We start from the raw sequence: 26,083 nt of genomic DNA, 5'->3' as shown, positions 1-26,083 counted from the left end.
CTAATGTGGGTGTTGGATTCCAAATTCCAGTCCTCTGATAGAGCAGTAACTAGTCTTAACAGCCAACCTCTCTCTTCAGCTCCTCTGTTTTGATAAGGACCCTGATCTCCTTGGTGACTCTACCTCCCCACCTAATTACCTCCCGAAGGCCCCACCTCCTAATGCTATATCACTGGGGGAAGCATTTTGGGTGAAAACATTCAGTTAATGGTAATGGATACAACTGTATTTTCTCATGAGAATTAAATTTATGTTTGGATCTTCTTTTAGGTTTAGCATGAGCTTTAACAGACACAATCTGAAATACTATGTATTACCAAAGAAGCCCAAGAAAGTGGCACTTGATTGCCTAGAGTGGATCAGAAAGCATCACCCTTGTGAGTACAGTTGTGTAATTAAAAGTCTTTTTTATATATACTATACTACAATGGAATATATGAAATTGCATGTTAACATTTTCTTTTGCATTATGATAGCACCAACTTGCTATTTGTGGGGAATATTATAAATTTGAAATCTCATTTGGTTAGATAACAATAAATCCTAACAAAAATATATTAAGTATGCCTCCTACACACTAACACTATCATTCTTGGTGTCAGTGTCTTTTTCTCTGGCACATCTCAGTGTCTGAATAGCACAGCCCCTCTTTAGAGCCTTCTCCCAAGTGTGTTTGCCCTTGAGTTATGTTAACTAAAATGAGTGTCTGACATTTGTAACAGCTTTCATGTGACCCATCTTCAACATCTTCATTGTCTCAGGGCTTTTGTAAACTTAGAAAGCACTTTTTTTTTTTCTTTTTCTTCTTCTTTTTTCTTTTTTTGGAGCTGGGGACTGAACCCAGGGCCTTGCGCTTGCTAGGCAAGCGCTCTACCACTGAGCTAAATCCCCAACCCCTAGAAAGCACTTTTCATCGTTGTATTTATTTCATAGTTCTCTATCTTAATTATCCTCTATGTTTTCTGTTGAGTGTCTTTTGTACCAAAACTTTGAACATCGCTCCATGAACTGTTTTATTTCTTAGATTTGTTTCCTGGAAGGGAACTGAGTCAAGGGTATTTGCCGAGCTCTTGATAGTTTTTGCCATGTGTTTCTACAAAATTTGTATCAAGGTAGCTCCCCACTGTTGAGTCAGTGTGAGAGGAGCAGGGTTACAAGTCCAGTCTTATTTTCTGTGTTCACAAATTCCTTGCTTGAACTGTTCTGCATGAGCATCCTGTATCATAAGAACGCTGTAAAGCTCTGTTTACAGGGCCTTGTATTTCCAAGAACATGTGCAAATATGTTGTTATTTAAGTGAAAAATTTTGACTCCTCAATATTCTTTGGACTTCTTGGCAGATGACTCGGGGATAATTTATTGCCTCTCCAGGAAGGAATGTGACACAATGGCCGACACCTTACAGAGAGAAGGTCTTGCTGCTCTGGCTTACCATGCAGGTCTTAGTGATTCTGCCAGAGATGAGGTGCAGCACAAGTGGATCAACCAGGACAACTGCCAGGTGATGCTTGCAGAAGTCTGCAGACTTCATTGTGGAGCAGCAGTTTTGTGTGTACATAATACAGGTTTTGTAATTGAAGCCAGGGCAACCCTCCTGCCTCCACCTCTTACCTGGCTTTGCTGTGAGAGAGAGAGAGAGAGAGAGAGAGAGAGAGAGAGAGAGAGAGAGAGAGAGAGAGAGAGTGTGTGTGTGTGTGTGTGTGTGTGTGTGTGTGTGTGTGTGTGTGTGTGTTGGGGAATGTGGCATGCACATGCAAGTTACATGTTGTGTGTTCAGAGGACAGCTGGCAGGAGATTGTTTTTTCCTTCCACCATGTGGGTCCCAGGTATGAAACATGTCTTCAGGCTTGGCAGCTCTCTGAGCTTGTTCCCCCCCCCCCCCCCCCCCCCCCCAGCTGGGGACTGAACCCAGGGCCTTTCGCTTAGGCAAGTGCTCTACCACTGAGCTAAATCCCCAACCCCAGTCTGAGCTTCTTTTTATCTTAATGGTAATATACATCCAAGTAAGACTGATATCGAATCCATGAGGCAGTGAGTAACTTGAGAATGTTACTCATTCTCAAAGAGATGACAATTGAAGCAAGGGCTAAAATGTTATTTTTAGTAATAGAGAATAGGGATTCATCCTAGGAATAATAATTGCATCCAAGGAAGACTTCAGCTGAGTAGTAGACACAGATGAAGTAGTCAAATGTATTCTACATTACTTCATGAGATACATGTACCGAACACACAGGGCAGTCTTCAGAATCGCAAGGGGGAAAAATAACAAAAGCAGAACCCCATGTGGTGGCCCATTCCTGCAATCCCCACACTCAGGTGGCTGAACCAGGAGGTTTGCCAAGGGTTCTAGACCAGCCTAGGCTATAATATGAGACCCTACTTTAAAAAGGGGGGAAAAAATCAAATTGGAAAGTGGGGGTGGGGGTCTGGTTTATCTTGACTAAAGTAAGTACAGATTTCAATCTGTATATTTAATCAAAATTCCAATATTTTTTCCTTGAAGAACTTTTATAAAATTTTTCTAGATGAATATTCAAGTGAAGATAAGAGTTTGGCAGTAAAGACAATAACATGACTGGGTGGTGGCAGGCACCTTAGTCCCAACATTTGGGAAGCAGAGGCAGGCAGATCTTTGAGCTCAAAGCCAGCCTGGACTACAGAATAAGTTCCCGGACAGCCAGGGTTTCAAAAAACAAAACAAGAATAATAACATGCATACTGTTTGCAGTATGTTACATATAAAAACAATAAATGATAAAGTTTAATATTTAATTGAGAAATAGGGTTTGAAATGTAGTCCATGCATAGGGCCCTGGGTTCAGTCCTCATCACCACATAAAACTGTATATGGTGATAGAAGCCCATAACCTCCATGCTCAGGAGGTGACGGCAGGAGCATCAGAAGTCCCAGGTCATCCTCAGCTACGTGCGGAGTATGAGGCTAGCCTGGGCTACATGAGACCCAATCTCAAAAAAAAAAAAAAAAGAGAAAGGAAGGAAGGAAGGAAGGAAGGAAGGAAGGAAGGAAGGAAGGAAGGAAGATGAGGGGTTGCTTAATGGTTAAAAATACACTGTTCTTGTAAAGGACTCAGGTTTGGTTCCCAGCACCCATATAGGTGCTCACAGCTACTTAAAACTCCAGCATGAGTTCCAGCCTCTGTGGGCACACGTTTGCAGCACATGCATACAGCACATACTTCTGTTTGTTTGTTTTGAAACAGGGTCTTTCTATGTAGTCTTGACTGTCCTAGGACTTGCCATGTAAACCAAGCTGGTCTGGAACTCACAGATCTGCCTTTCTCTGCCTCCCAAGTACTGTGATTAAAGGCATGTGCCACCATTGTAGTTCTGAAAGATAAAAAGCTATTCAATTATGGCATTGGTAACCTGGCTTTAAAAAAATTACTTTAGGGGTTGGGGATTTGGCTCAGTGGTAGAGCACTTGCCTAGGAAGCGCAAGGCCCTGGGTTCAGTCCCCAGCTCCGAAAAAAAGAACCCCAAAAAAAAAAAAATTTACTTTAGATTCTGTTTTGTTTGGTTTGGTTTGGTTTTTTTTTTTAAATATTTATTAATTTATTTTATGTGAGTACACCATCACTGTCTTCAGACACACCAGAAGAGGGCATCAGATTTCATTACAGGTGGTTGTGAGCCACCATGTGGTTGCTGGGATTTGAACTCAGGACCTTTGGAAGAGCAGTCAGTGCTCTTAACCCCTGAGCCATCTCTCCACCCCTTGTTTGTTTTTTTGAGGCAGGATCTCACTGTGTAGCCCTGGCTGTCCCAGAACTCACTCTGTAGATGGGCCTGACCTCAAACTCAGAGATCCACCTGCCTCTGCCTCCTGAGTGCTGAGATTAAAGGCAAGCCCCACCACTGCCAGGCTGAGGTTAGATTCTTTACCAAAATAAAAATATACAGGTCTGGGGATTTAGCTCAGTGGTAGAGCGCTTACCTAGGAAGCACAAGGCCCTGGGTTCGGTCCCCAGCTCCGAAAAAAAGAACCAAAAAAAAAAAAATATATATATATATATATATATATATATATACATACACACAGGACTGGAGAGATGGCTCAGTGGGTAAAGGAGCTTACTATCAAAAATGACCACCTGAGTTGGACCCAGGGACCCACATGGTGGAAGGACAGAATTAATTCCCACAAGTTACACTTGGACCTCATACATGTAGTATGTGTGGTACATGCACATGTATGCATACACACACATACTAAATAAATGTAGTAAAGTAGAATACAACATCGAGCTAGGTCTAATGGTACATGATTGAGCTTTCCATGAATTCCAGACCAGCTTGATGTGTAGTGATTACTTGACCAATCAAGGCAACACAGATGAGTAATTTTTAACAAGGGCCTGGAAGGATGGCTCAGTGGTTAAACTACTCACTGTTCAAGCATAAAGCCCGAGTTCAGCTTTCCAGAACCTTATAAATGGCCCACCTCTAATTAGAGAGTTGGAAAGGTGGACTTGGGCTCACCAGGACATGTGGTGTAGTCAGATTAATTCTAGGGAGATGAGATCTGGGACCCTGCCTCAGCAGATAAGGTATAGAGTGATCGAGAAAGACTACGCACAAGCACTAGACACACAAGCACTCGAGAGAAAGAAAAGAGCCATGCGTGGTTGTGCATGCCCATAGCAGCACTGGGAGTAGAGACAGGAAGATTCTTAGAGTTCACTGACTATCCAGCCTCGCTAGCTTCCTTTTCAGTGAAAGACAGTGCCTCAAGCCAGTGATGTAGAAAGGCCCCATTGTTCTTCTCTGGTCTCTGCACACACATAGGCATACAGACCTACATACCCATGTGCAGGCACCACAACTGTGTATTACATAGCGCATAGGAAGATAGACATGCATACTCATGAGCGTGCTCCACATATGTACAACACACAACAGAACAGCGTCTGCGTATATACAATACATTTTATTTTAATAGAGTTTAAGTGGAAAGTACTGATTGTGATTGATGTTTTATTATTTATATATACTCTTGAGCAATGGAAAAATCTAAGCTTTAAAAACATGCCTGGGAAAAAAGAATTGCTAACAATGTCTCAAAAACTAAGCATGTGCACACGGGTAAATAGAAGGTAAATGATAACAGAAATTGTATCTTCAGCATATAAAATATAAGACATTAAATTTTTTTGGTTAAAATATATATGAGCCAAGTATGGTGGGCACATCTTTAATCATAGCTCTTGTGTGAGTTTGAGGTCTGTCTGGTCTGCATAGCAAGTTCCAGCATAGCCAGGACTATAGAGAGAGAGACCCTGTCTCAAAAATAAATAAATAAATAAATAAATAAATAAATAAATAAATAAATAAATAAATAAATAAAGTTAATTAGAAAGAATGAGTGTAGCCTCAAGTTTAAAAGCAACACAGAAATAAGGATGTTAGAGTTCAACAAAGCCATTTTCTTCCAGTTATGTAAGTGTTGCTAAGTGAGCATGGGAGCTTATGCCTGTGATCCCCTCACTTGGGAATCTGAGGAGTTTGAAGCCAACTTGGGCCAAGGGAGAGCCTTTCATAAATAAAAACAAAAGGAAGAACTTTCAGGAGTTATTGGGGTAACCTGTGCCCTGTGCCTCACAGCCATGCACTCACCTAACTAACCTGGGGACTGCAGCTTGCCTCATGGATTCTGTGTCACTCTGGAGCTACTGAGGGCCAGCATCTCATTTCTGCAGCCATTGGTGCTCACTCCCCATCCTCAGAGGCTGCAGTGAGCTTTCTTTTGCCTGGAACATTTCCTTTCTTTTTGTTTTTTTCTTCAATTTTATGTACATTGGTGTTTGGACTGTATATGTCTGTATGAGGGTGTCAGATTGCTTGGAACAGAAGTTACAGACAGTTGTGAGCTACCATGTGGGTGCTGGGAACTGAACCTGGGTCCTCTGGGAAAGCAACCCATGCTCTTAACTGTTAAGTCATCTCTGCAGCTCCAGACATGTCCTTTTCATCAAAGAGCCATAAGTTTAATGTATGAGTAACCTTGAATACAAGCCAGTCGGTGCATCCTATGCTAATGGTATACTGATTACTGACCTTGTGCCTCTTTTACTCATAGCGACAAAATCATGTCATTAGCCTTAGTGTGACTACTAGATATTTCTGTCACATTTGTAATGCTATTCTTGTAGTAGCAAGTCATTTTTTTAAGTGCTTGAAAAAGATAACCTTATTTGTATAATGTAATTTTACCTGAATATACAGTATTTCGGACTTGATCAAATTAAGTCCTAGATTTTTTTTTTTCCTTTTTTTTTTTGGAGCTGGGGACCGAACCCAGGGCCTTGCGCTTGCTAGGCAAGCGCTCTACCACTGAGCTAAATCCCCAACACCAAGTCCTAGATTTTCAACTGAAATACTCTCTCTCTTTTTTTTTTTTTTTTTTTTTTTGTATTATATATATGGGGATGGGGGATGTACACACATTAATGCAGGCACCCTCAGTCCAGAAGATATGTTGGATTTTCCCCTGGGCTGGAGCTACAGGCAATTGAGGAACTGCTTACCAAGCCCAAGCCCAACTTGTTTTGTTTTTGATCCTCCACATATGTGAGCAGGTGCCCGCAGAAGTCAGAAGAGGCTATTGGATCAGCTGCAGTTTACAGGCAATTGTGAGCTGCTCGCCTGGGTGCTGGAAACTGAGCTCAGGTGCTCTGTAAGAGCACTTCACCCTCTTGACAACAGCTCCATCTCTTCAGGCCTCAAATAGATACTCTTGAAAACAAATTTGTCAAGCTCCTGAAGACTGACTGTTGTCTAGCTCCCACTGAGTCACCTGTATGGGCCAAGGCGAACAGTCTACTGTTTGTTCTACTTTGTTTTTACGGTTTTTGTCATTTCTGTTTTCTTTCTGTATAAGCAACTTAGGCTTTTATCTACAGTTAAAGTTTCATAAGCTTTTACTTTGAAGCCAGCTGTTGAATAGCATGAGTTAGCCTGCGATCACTTGGTTCCATGTCGAAGCACTAGAGCAATGAACACGGTTGTCTCTGAGTCGGGAAGAGCTAGCAGCAATTACCTCTGAGGGCTACACACCACCGTGGAGCCCAAGCCATCACTTATGCACCTTAACTTGGATGCCATGGCTATGTAGGCAACACCCACCACGCATGCCTGTCAGAAACAGTGGACAAACTATCAGCACGCAAGGGTCTGCTTGCAGTTGGTTCAGGATCCGTCTGATGGTAATACCAAGTCCACAGAAGGATCCTGCCACCGTGAGCGGGATCTTCTACCTTTTTGGATCTGAATAGAATCGTAAGTTACCAATATGGAAATCTCACCTTGGTCATGCTAAATACTGTTGTGCACAGTTATTTTAAATTGTTGTTTGGTGCATTATGAGTCTGATAGTCTTGTATTTTCATATCAGGTTATCTGTGCAACCATTGCATTTGGAATGGGAATCGACAAACCTGACGTGCGATTTGTGGTTCATGCATCTCTTCCTAAATCTGTGGAGGGTTATTACCAAGAATCCGGCCGAGCTGGGAGAGACGGGGAAATATCTCACTGCGTGCTTTTCTATACCTATCATGACGTGACCAGACTGAAGAGACTTATAATGAGTAAGCCACATACCACCATTCTGTCTGTCATGGTCCATCTCATGAGAACAGCCTGCCCTGCTGTTGTAGTACTTGGGTCCTTTTCTCATTAAACAGTCATAGAAAAGTGAAGGCATTTAATATGTATTATAGTTTATTTAGTTTATCATAAAGGTACTACATTCTTGTTTGTTAAAGTTAAGTGATACTGACATGCACAAAGCAGTGTTTCCAGACCAGGCAGGAAACCTCCAGAAAGTAGCTTCCTCTATTCCCTTCCAGACCCAGCATTATGCACCCTTACATATCACGCCACTTCCAGGAAAATAATGAACTCTCTTGTAGGGGAGTTCGGGTTGATGGGGAGTTGGGGAGAGCCAGGTATAGAGGCATGTGACTGAGTCTCACTTGCTGATGTGGGAGAATTGCTTGAACCTAGGAACTGAATTGATTATGAGACTGGTCCAGGCAACAAAATGAAACCCTGTCTCAGAAAAACTGAGAGGGGATAGTGAGGCCCAGTCTTAGAGGGAGGAGGAAAGGAAAAAGGAAAGGAGGGGCAATAGGGCCCAATTCCCCTGTGTGGCCCTCTTCTAGTTTACCCTTCCCATTAGAGGCAGGCAGCATCTTGTATTTGCTGTTCTCCTTTCCCAAGTGGCTTAAAATGTAAATGGGCGGTCTGCCAGAGATGTCCAGTGGTTAGACGCTTGTCACCAAGCCTGATAACCTGGGCTCAGTAACCCTTCACACATATATGAGATAGCATATGTACATACATGCTCATATTGATGTGCATTTGTACACATAAGTAAAATATAAAAGTAATTTATTTTAGACTTATGTGTACATTTATTATAATTGGCATTATATAGTGTTAAAGAAAATTGCATAATGTTGTTATTCAGGGTTTGCTAAAGCAGTTCTCTCTTAATAACAATTTAAGCCTTTTTACTGACTTTCACTGTCATCACCATGCACCATCCCAGCCTTGTACAGGCGCCTTTCAACATTTGTACAGTTACATATATCAGGTCAATTTCAGCTGTCTTAGCAGGCCAGATAAATCTGTATTTTAGAATTTGATTTTATCTTTTGTGCTCCTTTCTTAAGTACGTTTTGTAATCCTGTCCGTGTGTCTTTGAGACTGGTGTCATTTATGCTGGCCCAGGTCTTGAGCATAGGAAATGGCACTGGCCTCAGTAACTCTGTGAAAAAGTGAGCTACAAGTAGATTTTGTTTTGCCCCCAAGGTACTTGAGGGAACATTTATGGAGGAACAGCCTGCGCCCTGTGGCGTAGGTGTAGGGTGGGTTCATCTGCCCTTCCCTTGTTAGGGCAGTTGTTGGTTGGGTTGGCTTTTGTTTTATTTTGCTTTGCTTTTGTTTTTCGAGACAAGATTGTTAGTTTCTTGTTGTTTTGGTTGGATGTTGGTTTTGTTGGTTTTCTTTTAAGATACCTCTCACTTTGTACAGCCCAAGTTGGCCTTGAACTTGTCATCCCCTGCCTCAGTCCTTTCAGTGCTGGGATTGTAGCAGTGAGCCACCATCCACCTCATGCTGTCTTAAATGCTTCATTACCTGTCAGCTCTAAGCTCTGAGACTGTCACTTACCCTATTGCAGAGAAGATAGAATGGAGAAGTAGTGGGCACAGGTCCCTAATCTTCAGGTTCATCTAACCACAAAACCTGAGCACGACCAAGCGTTCGCTGCACCAAGCGGACACTCAGCACAAAGCAATGCACTGTCACACTGGGGATGGCTGATTCGTGCTCTTCAACACAGCCTGACGAGCCGTCTTCCATTTATGGAGGCTGACTGATTTCAGCTTTATGATAGCTTGATATGTTCAATCAAGCCATACTTTAAATTTTAGTAGTAGGAGGCTTGGGAGGAGGGCTCTAATTTTTTTAATTAATTAATTTGTTTGTTTTATGTATGAGTATTCTATCTGTATGTACACCTGCATGCCAGGAGAGGGCATCAGATCACATTATAGATGGTTGTGAACCACCATGTGGTGGCTGGTGATTGATCTCAGGACCTCTGGAAGAGCATCCATTGGTCTTAACTGTTGAGCCATCTCTTCAGCCCTATTTAAATTTTATTTATGTATGTAAATGCCTGAATGTATATGTGAACCATATTGTGCCTGGTGCCTGTGAAAACCAGAAGAGGGCATCAGATTCCCTGAAACTAGAGTTATAGCTGAATCTCTTCTGCCATGTGGGCGCTGAGAACCAAACCCACCTCCTCTCTGTGGCAGCAAGTGCCCTAACCACTGAGCTACCGCTCCACCCCCTCCACTTTTATGAGTAGTGATTACCTTGTGATGTGGGGGATGGCAGCCTCAGCTTGAAATCAGTCTTAAACCCACCAGGGACAGACCAGCAGTTTGCGCCTGCTATGTTACTCGCCTCAGATCTTCAGGTACATTAAGTACATGTCCTATGTATATTTTCAACTCAAAAACAGACTTATCAAAATATGATCTTTCTTTATTCTAAAAAACACTTGTATTATTAAGTCTACGTATTTAAATCATGATAGCTTAGCAACCATTTGAAAAAGAATGCTCAGAAACGGGAAGTAAAATAGTGATTGGATTCTTTAGTAATCATGATTGCCTATTGATGGAAAGTGTACCTTGGTGAGTGTTTTTAAATTGCATTTTAATTTATTTCCTGTGTTTGCATGCACATGTGCATGCCACGGTGCATGTGTGGTGGTCAGAGAGCTGTACCACTGAATCCCCTGAATGACTTCCCCGGGCCTGGGGCTTCCCCCCTCCCCCAGCCTTGGGGCTGTTTGTTGGGTGGTTGTGGTAGGGCTTCTCAGCCTTGAAATCCTAGCTGGCCTCGAACCCACTGTGTAGACCAGTCTGGCCTTGTACTTTCCGAAATATGCCCGTGTCTGTCACCTCAGTGCTGGAACCAGTCCTGGTGTTTTTGAGACAGATTCTCACTATGTAACCCAAGCTTGTATCAAACTCATGACCCTCCTACCTCATTACTGGGCTATGACTGCAGACATTTACCACCAGACTTGTCATATTTGCTTTACTCCACCACAACACAGCAACCGATAGTTCCAGCTTCACAAGCCTGTGACTCCACTACACACATACTACATTGCATTACATATCACGAGCGTCCTCAAATGAGCAGTTTGGACAATGTGCAACAGATGTAGGTGTTGCTACTCCCCTTAAATCTAGGACATCCTGTCTCTGAGTTCCCTAGAGGTCCCTGGACTCTTGACCACTGTTTCAAGACCACCTTGACCACCAGGACTGCAGCTGTGGGTACTGCCCGCTTCCTCTAGATACCCCACTTAGACGTGTCTGCTTAGAGAGGAAGTATTAGCTCCGTCAGGGGAAGACTAAAAATGTAAAGAGACTTTCAATTTGATAAAAAGAAACATTTTAAGATGAAATAGCTTTTGCCATTTCAAAATCCTAGTATTTTGGAGGCTGAGGCAGGCGGATTTCATAATTTCAAGGCCATTTTGTGAGACTGTACCTGGAGGAGAGAAGATGACGAGGAGGAAGAAGTACACCATTCCTATAAAATTAAACCCATGAGAGTGGACCTAACATCCAGTGCCTTGTGACATAGAAGATGTCATTGGGGCCGGAGGGATGGCTCAGTGGTTAAGAGCACGGACTGATCTTCCTGAGGTCCTGAGTTCAAATCCCAGCAACCACATGGTGGCTCACAACCCTCTGTAATGGCATCCAGTGCCCTCTTCTGCTGTGTCTGAAGAGAGTGACAGTGTACTTATATATAATAAATAAATAAATCTTTAAAAAAAAAAGATGTCATTGGCACTGTGTTGTAAATAGCAATGTTCTTATTTATGAATTTATTTTAAATACTGTTTTTATGTTATTTAGTTTTCTACTGTAATATTTAATTTTGCTCTGTTCTTCATCTCTTTTAGTGGAAAAAGATGGAAACTATCATACAAGGGAAACTCACGTCAATAATTTATATAGCATGGTACATTACTGCGAAAACATAACAGAATGCAGAAGAATACAGCTTTTAGCTTACTTTGGTGAAAAAGGATTTAACCCTGATTTTTGTAAGAAACATCCAGATGTTTCTTGTGACAATTGCTGTAAAACAAAGGTAATTACTTTTTTTTTTTTTTTTTTTTTTTTTTGGTTCTTTTTTTCGGAGCTGGGGACCGAACCCAGGGCCTTGCGCTTCCTAGGTAAGCGCTCTACCACTGAGCTAAATCCCCAGCCCCAAAAGGTAATTACTTAAGCTGTGGCACACACCTTTAGTCCTAGCACTCAGGAGGCAGAGGCAGGTCAATCTCTGAGGTCAAGGCCAGGCGGGACCACACAGAGAATACCTAGCTCAAGGAACAAGAAAAGAAAAAAGGAAAGGAAAGGCAAGCAGAGCTCTCTGAGTTTGAGGTAGTCTGGTCTACATAGTAAGCTCCAGGACAGCCAAGGCTACATTATGAAACCCAATCTCAAAAAATAAAATAAAGTAGTAAAATAATAAATAAAAGGAGGCCAGGCATAGTGGCCCATGTTTGTAACCCAGTGCTTAAGGGGCAGAAGCAGGAAGGTCAGAAATTCAAGGTGGTCTTTTACTGTGTGGTGTTTCAGGCCAACCTGGGCTACATGAAACCTTACTTCAAAAAGTAACAAAAAGTAAAAAAGATCCAACATGGGCAAGCAGGGTATTTTAAACTCAACTATAACCTGTATTTAGAGATCTCACTCTCAAAGCAATAGTAATAGTAGTAGTGTTTTTGAAAATCACTTGTTTAACTGTAAAAGCAGTGAAAACATCATGGTGACGTAATCCTGGCAGTTCAGAGACTGAGACAGGAGAATAGAGAACAGAAGACCAATCTGGAACACAAAGTGAGAGCATGTCTCAGATAACAACAGCATGGCTTCTGGATAAGTTTAATATTGTCAGGCCTAATATAACCTTGGCAACTGTTAAACTCATTCATTAAGTGCTTATACCATGACAGTCACACACACACACACACACACACACACACACACACACACTCCCCCAAGACAAGTGCTCTACCAAAAAACTATATACCCACGCCCCCACCTCTTTATTTTTTAAAAGACCAGATCTTTATAGCTGGCCTCGTTAGTTTTAAATGTCAACTTGGCACAGCCTGTAGTCATCTGAGGAAGAGAGTCAACTGAGGGATTGATTGCCCAGATCAGATTAGCCTGTTCCCATGTCTCATGTCTGTAAGGGATTCTTTGTCAATGTATGTAGGAGGACCCAGCCTACTGTGGGCAGCATCATTCCCTGGGCAGACGATCCTGGTCTATATAAGAAAGCTTGCCAGAGGGCCTAAAGAGATGACTCAGCAGTTAAGAGCACTGGCTGCTCTTCAGAGGACCTAGATTTGAATCCCAACATATATGGCAGCTCCCTATTGTCTGTAACTCCAGCTCCAACACCTTTACACAGATACACATGCAGGCAAAACAGCAATGTACATATAATAAAAATAAACATTTTTTAAAAAGGAAGAAAGAAAGCTAAACATGAGCTAGCAAGCAGTGTTTGTCCATTGATTCTGCTTCAGTCTTCTGCCCTGACTTCCCTCAGTGATAGATAGACCTGTAAACCGGAATAAATCCCGTTTCCCCCTAAGGTGCCTTTGCTCAGAATGTTTTATCACAGCAACAGAAATCAATCTAGAATAGTAGCCCAGGCTGTCCTAGAACTCACAGTGTAGCCTAGGCAGGCCTGAAATCTGCAGTTATAGGCATTGAGCCCTTTACACCTGGCTTACAGTTTCATGTTTTGATGTTTATGATGCCTCACTATTTACCAACCTGTAACACGGCGTAATATGAACTGTTACAGGAATATATAGAGCTAGGCAGCGCAGAGAGTGATTTACTCTGTGGAATCCGTAGATTTGTTGCCCATTCCACCCTCCTCTCCCTAGAAATGCTGCTATCAGTTCACTTATTTGCCAAGCAGCTGCTCTGTTGTAGGAATTAGGGCACATGCCAATGTGGAGAATTAGGGTAGATAAAGGCAGAAGCCTCGTGTAGTAATGAGGACAAGACACCGAGGAAAGGCGAAGAGGAACTAAAAGGGAAAAGTTGGGAAAGAAGAGATTGTCTTGATGATAGCCCATGTAGATAATCCAGCACTCAGGAGGATCTGTGGGGTCAAGGCTAGCCTGGTCTTCATAGTGGAAAAATTATAATAGCATCAGGGACTGAGAGGAGATCAGAGAATTTATGAACTGCCAGATAGGCAGTGCTTTTCTTCCTAAAGGCCATCATCTCACAAGGGACAGAACACTGCTCCAGGAGTTGTGAAGGATGAAGAACTTAAGTTCTTCTATGTAGAGTGCTGGTAGGTAGTTGAAAGACAAGATATATGTTTGAAGCAACATATATCTTGCTACAGATATATGTTACAGTACATGTTACCATATGAAGATATATGACTACAGTAGAGGCCTAATTGCATTATTCTATTCTAGAGCATTTAGCACTCAAGAGGCAGAGGCAGGTGGATCTCTGTGGGTTCCAGGTCAGACAGCTCTACATATTAAGTTCCAAGATAAAACAAGAATTGTTACACAGAGAGATACTGTCTCAGAAGGGGAGGGAGGGAGGGAGGGAGGGAGGGAGGGAGGGAGGGAAAGAAAGAAAAAAGAACAAGCATTTGAAAGTGTCAGTTTTTTTAGTGTGGAAACAGATTATAAGTTTCACCTTAATTACTGTTACACTCTGAGTGACCTGGATCTCATTATAACAGAAGGTAATTGTTTTAATTCATAGGATTATAAAACAAAAGATGTGACTGATGATGTGAAAAATATTGTAAGATTTGTTCAAGAACACAGTTCATCACCAGGAACAAGAAATATAGGACCTGCTGGAAGATTTACTCTGAACATGCTAGTCGACATTTTCTTGGGTAAGTTATTAACTATGTTGTTTTAATTGTATCAGTTCAGATTAAATATCTAAGAAAGTGAATATAAGTGCATTTAAAAAGTTACTAAGGTGAGTTTTCACATTAAAAAAAATAATAATGATAGGACTAGCAAGGCAGCATCTGAATTTGATTCTAGAACCCACATAAAGAAATCCAAATGGCGTGCTAGCACATGGCTTTAATCCTAGCACTCAGGAGGCAGAGGCAGGCAGATCTCTGAGTTCAAGGCCAGCCTGGTCTACAGAGCAAGTTCCAGGGTTGCCCAGATTACACAGAGAAACCCAAAGAACTTAAGAAAAAGGAAGGAAGGAGGAAAGGAAGTGGAAGAGGAGAAGTCCAGGCATAGGCTGGGGGCAGCTTGGTAGATAATGTGACTGCTGCTGCAGTAAGCATGAGGTTCTGGAGTCTGGATCCCAACACCCAGGTAAAATCTGGGCCTAGTAGTCCTGCCTATAACCTAGTGATGGGCAGATCCGGGAGCTTGCCGGCTAGCCAGTCTAGTCAAAATGGAGAGCTTCAGAAAGAGGCTTAACTTTAACCTCTCCTGTACATGTACCTACATTCATGCATGCATACACCACACACACAAAGCCAGATGTGGGTAACACATGCTTGAAATCCAATGCTGCGAAAACCAGCAGGGATCTCTGAGCCTCACAATCCAGCAAGCCTGCCACATGGTTAGCTCCAGGGCAGTGAAAGGCCCTGTCTCAAGGAAAGGGGGACAGCATCTGAGGTACAGAACCCATGATTGTCCTCTGGTATCTACACACATACACAAGCATGCACACACATGGATGGATTCACATGCAGAAGGTAAGGCTAGTAAGGCTTATCCATGTTCGTTTGAGTGAGTAGAATGCAGTTTGCTTGGGGAACTACCTGTAAATGGCCTTTCAATTTAGATTTTTTTACTTTTTAAATCTTATGTGTGAGTATTTTACTGCATGTAAGGCTGCACGTCATTTGCTTCTTTTTTTTTTTCTTTTTTTCGGAGCCGGGGACCGAACCCAGGGCCTTGCGCTCGCTAGGCAAGCGCTCTACCACTGAGCTAAATCCCCAACCCCCTGCACGTCATTTGCATTCCTTACGCCCACAGAGTCCAGAAGGGAGCATTGGACCTCCTGAAACTCAGTCACTAACAATCGTAAAGCCAGTATGTGAGTGGCAGAATTCAAACTCAGGTCCTCTGGAAGAATAACTACTGCTCCTAACTGCCAATATCTCTCCCACCCGTGTGTGTGTGTGTGTGTGTGTGTGTGTGTGTGTGTGTGTGTGTGTGTGTGTGTGTGTGTGTGTGGAGATCTCTCTTCTCTGCTTATGAAGTCAGCCTTCCCTAGGTTTTGTTTGTTTTTGCTTTTGCTTTTTTCAGAAGGGATTGATAAAAAGTGAGTCAGGTTTGGGGCAGATAAAAGATTTCGGGAATTCAGATGCCTTCTGCTCAAATATGTATACCATGGAGGTACAGTGGGGCTCCTTTGGAGACAATCCTGAATGCTTTAGAAAGAGAAAGCAGATGCTAAAACCACACTGGCATTAGGTGGCTGTCTTACCCTCCAGCAACCCTGAGACTAAAAGACTAAGAAAATGAGTGCATGTTGCTGGAGAACACTGTGGCATTGACCTGCAGGCCCAGTAAGAAGGCCCATCGATCACAGTGTGGGGCCCTGTCTCTGAATGAATGGCCAAACATACAATAAGTGCTAGTGAGTAAGAAGTACGAGGCTGCTTCCAGTGGTCATCCTCTGTACATGCAGTGGTAGGAGGGGAGGTGGCCAGTTGTGTCTAAAGGTTCAAAACACCCAGAAGGTGAACAGTAGTCATCCAGTATAGCATGGGTATTGGTTGTCGGTGTCAAGTGGTAGGGCGCTCCTGTGCTGGGAGGACTGTCAGGGTTTGTGTGCTGTGTACATTCAAATCGACAACAAAAAGGCGATTGCCTGACTAGAGGTGTCGGTGAGTGCTAGTGCATTTGCCTAGCATGCTCCAGGTCCTGGGCCTGACCCTCGAGGGGCATACAGGTTAAAGTTGACTGACTTGGAGAGCGAGGCTGAGAAGGGCAAGGGTAGGTAAGGTTGTGGCTTGCTTGTCCACCCTTTCTTCTCCCTCTCTCCCTCGACAGCTTTTGCTTATCATGTTGCCCACATAACTTATATCATTTATGTATGACAAGATACAGTCAGGCCCCTAATTTCTGTAGTTTCATTTCATTTTTCTACTATAGAGCATGCCATGATAAAATGTCTTTCAAACAAATCTTTGACCACATCTCTGTTACACTATTTTTCAGGGGAGTGGTTTTGTTTGAGACAAGATCTCTCCATGTTCACCCATCTACATTTTGTGTGTAGATTTATAAAAGCATACTAGCCAGGAGGTGGTGGCACACGCCTTTAATCCCAGCATTCAGGAGGCAGAGGCAGGCACCTCTCTGACTACATGAGGAGCTCCAGGACACCAGAGCCACACAGAGAAACCCTGTCTCAAAAAATAAAAAATGAAAGATAACTGGAGTGAACATTCTTGTCCCGAATTCTTCAGCTTCTTGTTAGCTCTTTTTTTTTTTTTTTTTTTTTTTTTTTTTTTTTTTTTTTTTGGTTCTTTTTTTTGGAGCTGGGAACCAAACCCAGGGCCTTTGCGCTTCCTAGGCAAGCGCTCTGCCACTGAGCCAAATCCCCAATCCCTTCTTGTTAGCTCTTACACGGGCATGCGTGGTGCACAGCTGACGCTCTGTCACCTAGGATTCAGCAGAGGCAGGAGTATTACCACGAATTTTGAATTCAGCAATAATTACATAACAAGAGCCTATATGCACAATAAGTATTATCTCCATCCCCGAGGTTTCTCAGTTGTGCTCGGTGATGAGGTAGCTGCATGTCGAGAAACCCATTAGCAGAACGGTAGTTCCGATTCTAGAATGTCAAGGAGTGAAATGGTTTAATAGTGCAAGATACATGACCAAAAGCCATCTGAAACTTCAATTGATGTAGTTATTTGGTCCTCTTAAATATCCAAAGTAAGTGTAGTTCCGATTTGCATCTGGGTTCCAGGCTTTTAAGTAGGTTGTTGTGATAAAATTATTAAGCCAAGCATAGTGAGGCGTGCCTGTAATGCCAGTACTTCGGAGGCAGAGACAGGAGGATCACCACAAGTTCAAAGCTAACCTTGTATGTAGATTGAGATTCAAGCCAACCGGGGTTGTGTAGCAGACAGCCTCAAACAGTTTTTTGAATCCTGGGTGTAGTGGCACACACACTTTTGTCCCAGCACTTGAGAGGCAGAGGCAAATGGATCTCTATGAGTTTGAGGCCATCTGGAACAGAGCTAGTTCCAGACCAATGAGAACTACATAGTGAGACCATGTCTTTTAAAAAGGGGGTGGGGTGGGAGAAGCTGGAGAAATGGCTCAACAGTTAAGAACTCTGCTCTTCCAGAGTTCAGTTCCTACAAAGTAATAGTGGCTCAACCATCTATAATGGATCCCATGCCCTATTCTGTCATGCAGGCATTCATGCAAATAGAGCTCTCTATACAGAAAATAAACATTTGACTTAACATTTAAAAGCACGTTAAGTTGAGAATGTCCTGTGCTGTTCTCAGGTTGCAGAGAAAGGGGCGAGACTTGAACCTCCACTTCTGTTGAGACTTGGTGAGGTACTATGTTCTGGTTGTGGAACGTGTATATGCTTTATCAGGGTGTAATAGAGCATACAGACTTAAATATGTGCTTTATAAGTGAATAGATCTTTACATAACTAGGACCAGAGACGGTATTTAGAAAACTGATTTGGAGGCTCAATGGTAGAGGTCTAGTGTGTGTGAGATCCTTGGTTTAGCCCCAGCACTGGAAAAAATGTCAAAAGTTCTTTGAGGGCCAGCAAGATGGTTCCACAAGTAAAGATGCCTGCTGCCCACTGACAACTTGAGTTCAGTCCCTGGGTCCCGCATGGTGGAAAGAGAGAACTCATTACTGCAAGGTTTTCCTCAAACCCCCACAGCAAATGCTGCGGCACAATGAATAAATTAGTAGCTGGGTGTGGCGGCCCGCACCTGTAACTGGCAGCATGTGGAAGGTGGGGATGGGAAGAGCAGGAGTGGAAGGAACTTTAACAGCATCCTGGGCTGCCCCAGACCCTGTCTCAGAAAATACAAAGTGGAGAGTAGTGTAAAGCTACCAGCACGTATGTGAGGTCTTCGTTTCTCTGCTAGTTCTTCTAGTACAATTTTATAAGCTGTGAATGCAACAGTTTGAAATAACAAGTTTAATTTTGCTGTGGTTTTTGGTCAACATGTGGAATAGAACCAGGAAAAGTAGGAGCAGCCAGGGACTGGGGTGGAGTTTAGAGCACAGTGTGCACACGATGTGGGCTTCTACCCCAGCACTAAGAGAAAAAGAGGTGCAACCACAGAAGCCTTGACATTCTCCTCAGACGTGCTCATAACTCAGAAATGAGGATCTGTCTGTGCTGTGGGCTTTCCTGTGAGCAGATGATCCCTGTTGTCTGCAGATGTCCTTGAATGACTTCTTAGCCTCCCTTCTGAACAGTGATGCACCTGTGTTACTCATCTACCCTTCTGAATCTCATATTAGGAAGTAAGAGTGCAAAAGTTCAGTCTGGAATATTTGGAAAGGGGTCTGCATATTCACGCCACAATGCTGAAAGACTTTTTAAAAAGCTGATTCTAGACAAAATCTTGGATGAAGACTTATATATCAATGCCAATGACCAACCAATTGCCTATGTGATGCTCGGAACAAAAGCCCACAGTGTGCTGAGCGGCCACTTGAAGGTAAGGTATTTAAGCATGCATCTCACTATCTCACAGCGAAGTGCCAAAATACATCATGACAAACGTTTGTTATCCTTCCCGAGGCTTCAGGTGCTAACGCCACATTCCCTCTGGAGCATATTAGAATCTTAATTAGAAAGAGATCTTGAAATCGATCCAGTTAATATGATATTTGTCAAAATGAATTTAATAGATATTCAAGCTACTAAATCTTCCTATATTCCATAAATAAGTGTGTATGGGCTGCCAAGTGGGTACAGGCACTTGCTACTGAGTTTCATGGCCCGAGCTGGATCTGGGACTACATTGACAAGGGGGAGAGCAGACTCGTGTAAGCTGTTTTACAGATGCACCATGCCGTGTTACATAAGTTCACCCGCACACAGAAAGAGAAGAGTAATCAAATAAGGAAGCATTTACCAAGAGAAAGAGGGCATGCATACCCTTGTTCTGGGAAAGAAATGCAAGGGCAGGCAATGTGGTCAACAGATAATGGCATTGCCAGTCAAGTCCAGCAACCTGAATCTGGTGCCCAGAACCCAGGTAGAAGGAAAGAGCTGACCCACAAAGTTGTTCTCTGACCTCCATACCAGGGCACACATGCATGCATGTTCATGTACACACAAAGTATTAGTAAATAGGATTTTAAAGTAATTTTTTTTTCCTTTTCTTTCTTTCGGAGCTGGGGACTGAACTCAGGGCCTTGTGCTCGCTAGGCAAGCGCTCTACCGCTGAGCTAAATCCCCAACCCCTTAAAGTAAATTTTTAAAAAATAAGAACAAACAAACTGGGAAAAACCCTTCCTTGGGCACAAGTGTGCCTCCGCCTGCTCTTCTGAGTCCTTTCTTTATCACTAAGGTGGACTTCATGGAAACGGAAAATTCGAGCAGTGTTAAAAAACAAAAAGCCGCAGTGGCCCACGTGTCCCAGAGAGACGAGGCAGTTATGAAGTGTCTGGGAGAACTTGCAGACGTCTGCAAATTGCTGGGCAAAGTCTTTGGTGTCCATTACTTCAATATTTTCAATACAGCTACCCTCAAAAAGCTTGCAGGTAAGGACCTGTGGAAGGACCTGTGTCTTGTCTCTGTCACGCCTCAGGCAGGCTCTTTTCATTAATGTGTTGTTGTTGAGACATGGTTTTTCCATGTCACCCTGACTGTCTGTATCTCACTATGTACAACAGGCTGACCTTGAACTCACAGAGGTCTGCCTTCCTTTGCCTCTACCTCCCAAGAGTTGGGACGAAAGGCAAGGGCCACCATGACTTGTTGAGTGAGACAGGGACTTATTCTTTAGTTCCTGATGGCTGCAAACTAATCCTCGAGCTTCGAGCTTCCTGAGTGCTGGCTTACAAGCATGAGCTGAGGACCTTGTAAATCTTGGTCTGTTTTCATCTTCGGTTTAATCTCTGGGTTGAAAGCCCAGAGACACTATTTAAGCTCTTTCTTGAGGTAAAAATATATACAGTTCAGATATATGCTATAATTTTAATTTTATGCTTTTCTGTAAAGCTGAAAGTTAGGATGTGAATAATTGCTTTCTATAAAGCCAGATGTCAAGTATTTGTGCGGCTGCCTCCGTCCTGATGCTCAGCTATTTCCGTGCAAGTGCTTTGCAATGAGAAGCTAAACATGAAAGAAACTGTTTTAGGCTTCTTTGAATCTGGATCTATAACACTGCTGTGTCTTTATCTAAAAAATATTTGCTGATCTGAGTTATTTGCATGGACTGAGATAACTTAACCTAGAATTTCAGTGGTAAGGTCTCTGGAAAGAAGTTGTTGTGATTGCCTGCATGTTCCCCACTGTCCCTTCTTCATGAATCCACATCACACTGCTCTCCCTGCACCCCACCCACAGCAGTCATCTTCTGTTCAGCTGCCCAGGCCTTGCTCGCCCTGTGTCATCACGGCAGCCCCAGACCAGGGTTTGGTTTCATTTTATGGTACTATTGTACTAGGAATTTAACCCTGGGCCCCACTGACTGTACTACTAAGCTTCAGCCCCACCTAACCATTGTCCATGACACCAGAAGATCTCAACAGAATATTGCACATCTCAGGGACAAAAATGTAATACTGTTTTATCAAATCTAAAAATCTTTTTTAGGTCATCAAAGTATCAGTGTCACTTGCAAGAAAACTGTGAAATATGGTCATTTCTCAAAGACAATACTTTATTTATTTTTTAAGATTTATTTAGTTGGGCTGGAGAGATGGCTCAGTGGTTAAGAGCACAGACTGCTCTTCCAGAGTTCAATTCCCGCAACCACATGGTGGCTCACAACCATCTGTAAAGAGATCCGATGCCCTCTTCTGGTGTGTCTGAAGACAGCTACAGTGTACTTATATGTAATAAATGAATAAATCTTTAAAAAAAAAAGATTTATTTAGTTATTATGTATACAGTGTTCTGCCTGAATATATGCCTGTACCCCAGAAGAAGGCGCCAAGATCCCATTACAGGTGGTTGTGAGCCACCATGTGGTTGCTGGGAATTGAACTCAGGACCTCTGGAAGAGTCAGTGCCCTTAACCACTGAGCCATCTCTCCAACCCAAGACAATGCTTTATTAATGCCAAATTTATTACCTATTACTTGGTCTCACCACCTGTCTACCTTTACATTTTTATGTTAATATGTCTTATGTGTGTTTGGGGAGGGAGTGATGTGTACATGTGTGTAGAAACCAGAAGACAATCTAATAAGTTGTTCTTCAAGCATCATCTACTTTTATTTTCAACAGGGGTCATTCACTAGGACCTTGGGCTAGACAATTTGCTGGGCTAACTGTCCAGGAAGCCTCAGGATCTCCCTGACTTTATACCAGAGACTCTGGAGGGTATGCCCAGCTTTTACATTGGTGCTGACAACCAGACTCTGACCCTGTGCCTTGCAGCACTGTACTGACCCAGCCATCACCTTGGCCCCAGCCATCTTTCTGAAGACATTCCCTGTAGTTAAGCTCACTCTGTGATGTGCCAGTAGCAGCAAGTTTGCTGACCTGCAACAGTACTGATTATCATTAGTAGGGACTTTAGGTCTCCCAGGCACAGGCAGCAGTGTGTATAGGACAGCTGCAGTTTGTCCAGCAGTATTCATAAGATACTTCTTAAAACAGTGTGAAGCTGGGTATGGTGCTGCACTCCTTTAATCCCAGCATGGGAGGCAGAGGCAGGTGCATCTCTGAGTTGGAGGCCAGCCTAGTCTGCAGAATGAATTCCAGGTCAGCCAAGGCTCTGTTATACAGAGAAACTTTGTCTCAAAAAAAAAAAAAAAAAAAAAAGTTAAAACAGTATGTGAGTTAAGATCCATAAAAACGGTGGGTTTTGTTGGCTTTAATGTAGTTTCCTAACTGGTCTCCTTTTTTTTTTTTTTTTTTTTGGTTCTTTTTTTCCGGAGCCCCAGGGCCTTGCGCTTCCTAGGTAAGCGCTCTACCACTGAGCTAAATCCCCAGCCCCCTAACTGGTCTCCTTAATTCCAGATGTGAGCATGGTGTGCTTTTAATTTTAATTTTTCCCCGAACCACTACAGCTATAACACCTCACTAGATGCTGTCAAGGGGGTCATAGGGTCTGCACCTGTTTTCCTCCTCTACTTTGTCTCCCGCTAGCCCTCCTAATGAACCTGCTCTATCCCAAGTCTATCACGGGGTGAAAATCACAGATCGGAAAGGATCTGAAATCTACCCTCTGCTCAAGGCAGAGACAGGGGTTAGCACCCTTCACTCTCCAAAACCAACCTTCTTGGCCTCTACCACTGCATCCTGCTTACTCCATCCTTCTTCCTTCAGAGCCACTAAGCACCCCTTTCCACTCTTCCCATACAGCAGCCAGCATGACCTTTAAGCTATCTCTGCTTCCCCCTGCGTGGGACTGACCAGATGAGGACTCAGCCGGGGCTGGGGCAGCATCAGTGTAGTATGTCTCCTGCGATGGGGGTGTGTGTGTCTGCAGTGCAGGGAAAGGATCAGAGGTAGACACAGAATGTGAGTGTTTGTTACAAATACAGGGACGTTTGTCTTGCAGCTAGACAAGCCTTGGCAGAGGGGACAGTGGGCAGGATCTGAGTCTGCATAAAGTCTGAGCACGCGGCACAGGTCCTAGCCTCTCGCTTTCCACAGGCACTTGGCGGTCTCCCACCCACTACATTGACATCTGTGCCTTTGGTGCTGAAACTGTACAGTGGGTCCTGCCTTCTGGCCTGTGTGCTGTATTTCCAGTCTAACTTTACCTTTTAGAAAACCCCCTATGGGGGTTGGGGATTTAGCTCAGTGGTAGAGCGCTTGCCTAGGAAGCGCAAGGCCCTGGGTTCGGTCCCCAGCTCCGAAAAAAAGAACCAAAAAAAAAAAAAGAAAGAAAACCCCCTATGGGCCTGGTGCCCAGCACTAGTTGGCTCTTAACAAGCAGCTAAATAAGTGGATGCCCATGAATTCAGTGGTTTTTCTATGAGTGGTAATTTAAATTCTTAATTTTATGTCCACACGCAGAATCTTTATCTTCTGATCCTGAGGTTTTGCTTCAGATTGATGGTGTTACTGAAGACAAGCTGGAGAAATATGGTGCAGAAATAATTCCAGTATTACAGAAGTACGCAGAGTGGACGTTGCCAGGTTCAGTATCCTCCAAACCTGCTACTTTACATCCCAGTGTCAGCCCCTCTCCAAGCTGTTAATGCTAAGCAGTGCCTCTTACTGAGTGGGAACTAGGTAGTCAGTGCAGCCTACCCGTTACACTCGAGTTCAAACCCCAAGAAGAGTCCCTGTGCTGGTGCGGCAGGCACCTCTGACAAGCATGGTATTTAGGTCCCCGGGGAAGCCAGCCATTAAACCTGCTAATGGAGCATAGGTGGAACCTCTGCGCCCGTGGGCACTCACATTGCTGTTTTGGTAAAGCAGGTAAGTGGCCAAGGAGTCATGAGCCCTGGGACCCATTCCAGATCTACTATCACCTCACTGTGTGACCCTGGCGGGACAGCAGCAACCTCTATGTGCCTGGGTGTCCTTATCTAAGGAAGGAACTTGTTATCTAACAAGCTTGTCTAAGATACGTAAGAGTAGAGCTTAAGTGCTCTGGGAAAATGAACATGTCACTGGAACGCTCTTGTCATTGAAAGAGTCTGACTTTGTGAAGACACCAAAGCAGAGGTTCCCAAAGGCTGCGTTGGGTCTGCCCTGTGGTGTCTGAGCACAGGTCCTGGCTCCTGTGGTGTCTCAGCACAGGTCCTGGTTCTGGTATAGAAGTCATTGGATGAGGGAAACTGAGAAAAAGGAGTATTTTGCCATAGGAGATAAAAGAGCAAAGTGTGCTGTCCACTTATATGCCAGCATTATCATCCCTAGCAGACCTGCTGTCTTAGTCAGGTTTCTGTTGCTGTGACTGATACCATGATCAAAAGCAACTTGGGAGCAGAGGGTTTGTTTGGCTTGTGTATCCTGAGCCATAATCCACTGAAGCAAGGCAAGTTAGGAGCTGAAACAGCCTATGAAGGAACACTGCTTACTGGCTTGTTCCCTCTCTTGGCTTGCTCAGTCTGCGCCCCATTTACCCCAGGGCCCCCTCAAGGACAGCACGGCCAAAGGTGGGCTGAGCTCCTCCTCTTCATCAATCAAGAAAATTCAAGCAAGGTAGCCATTGTACCAGTGTATTGAGTTCAGGCTTTGGCTATCAGGAGCTTTACCTTTGACCTAGGCATGGTGGTGCACACCTTTAATCCCAGCACTCGGGAGGCAGAGGCAGAGGCTGAGGCTGGTGGAACTCGTGAGTTTGAGGCCAGCCTGGTCTGCAGAGTGAGTTCTAGACCAGCCAGTGCTACATAGTGAGATTCTGTCTCAAGGAAAAAACTAGAGTGAGAGTAAGCGAGTGCGCACCTCTCCTCACACCACCTGCCTCCATGTTAGGAGAGTGAGACACACAAGACAGAAGAGCTGTGCCCCGGGCCAGTGTGACCTGAGGCAGATTTCGACTTTGTGGGCACCTTAAGATACAAATACTGGTGGAAATTAGGTTCTCCCTTGCAAATGTATGTTTTCATTCAAGCCAAGTTCCTGCTTGATATGCCAAGTGTTTGTAACAATTTTGCAAAGAAATGACTTTTGTCTTCAAGGAGTAAAATACAATTCTGAATTTTCTGGTGTGTTTATAAGAGACTATTGGTTAAAGATGGAGAACAGAATCTGTTGCCTTTTTATATTGGACTTATTTTCTCAACCTGTTTAAAATGATAAATGAAATCGGCTAACACTTACGGCAGCCATTACTTCCTTTCACAAGGATTCGCTGCACCATGTAAAATAACAGGCCTCATGTGAACTAAGCCTCACATCTCCAGTTGAGTTTTTAAGTAATGAATTTTGATTCTCTTTCATATAAATTGCCATTGAGCACACTGGAGCTTTTCAAAATAAAAAGGTTTAATCCCCTTAATTAAGGTGTTGGATCCATATGGCAGGACAGCACCTAGCACTGGGCTCGGAACACAGAACATAGGGCCACCTGCAAATGTCTGCATTTCCTGTTTGTAGCTGAAGGTGGGTCCCCAGGCAGCAGAGGCTCTAGGAGGAGCACCCCAGAGGAGACGGAGGAGGAGGAAGCTGTATCTTCTCACTACTTTGCAAATCAAACTAGAAATGAAAGAAAGAGGAAGAAAGTGTCAGCCTCCCAAAAGCCCAAGAGAAGAAGAACTAGTTACGGCGGCGGCTTCAGAGCAAAGGGGTATGAATGGTCTTTATGTCTTTACAGCATCAGG

General features: G+C 43.5%; 1 protein-coding gene and 1 long non-coding RNA gene across 5 annotated transcripts in view; one reads left to right on the top strand and one right to left on the bottom strand.

The window, feature by feature from the left end:
• Blm (BLM RecQ like helicase) overlaps window positions 1–26,083 on the top strand; it is an 86,167-nt gene that overhangs the window by 56,290 nt on the left and 3,794 nt on the right. For all 4 annotated transcript variants that reach the window (XM_087557461.1, XM_087557457.1, XM_087557453.1 and 1 more), the window contains 9 exon segments: window positions 271–377; window positions 1,341–1,501; window positions 7,415–7,610; window positions 11,528–11,718; window positions 14,388–14,526; window positions 19,139–19,338; window positions 20,197–20,389; window positions 23,826–23,948; window positions 25,860–26,049. In XM_087557461.1, coding sequence (XP_087413587.1) covers window positions 271–377; window positions 1,341–1,501; window positions 7,415–7,610; window positions 11,528–11,718; window positions 14,388–14,526; window positions 19,139–19,338; window positions 20,197–20,389; window positions 23,826–23,948; window positions 25,860–26,049 — 1,500 coding nt within the window.
• On the bottom strand, window positions 19,228–22,601 carry LOC147996864 (uncharacterized). Its single transcript, XR_015651808.1, has 2 exons — window positions 21,876–22,601; window positions 19,228–21,317 (listed from the first exon to the last, which is right to left on the bottom strand). It is a non-coding gene; the product is annotated as an uncharacterized LOC147996864 (long non-coding RNA).

The sequence above is a fragment of the Rattus norvegicus genome, chromosome 1 (assembly GCF_021556685.1).
Source record: "Rattus norvegicus strain SHRSP/BbbUtx chromosome 1, alternate assembly SHRSP_T2T, whole genome shotgun sequence".
NCBI classification, from domain to species: domain Eukaryota; kingdom Metazoa; phylum Chordata; class Mammalia; order Rodentia; family Muridae; genus Rattus; species Rattus norvegicus.
Note: the sequence above shows the minus strand (reverse complement) of the source record. Positions and strands in the feature narration are given on the sequence as shown.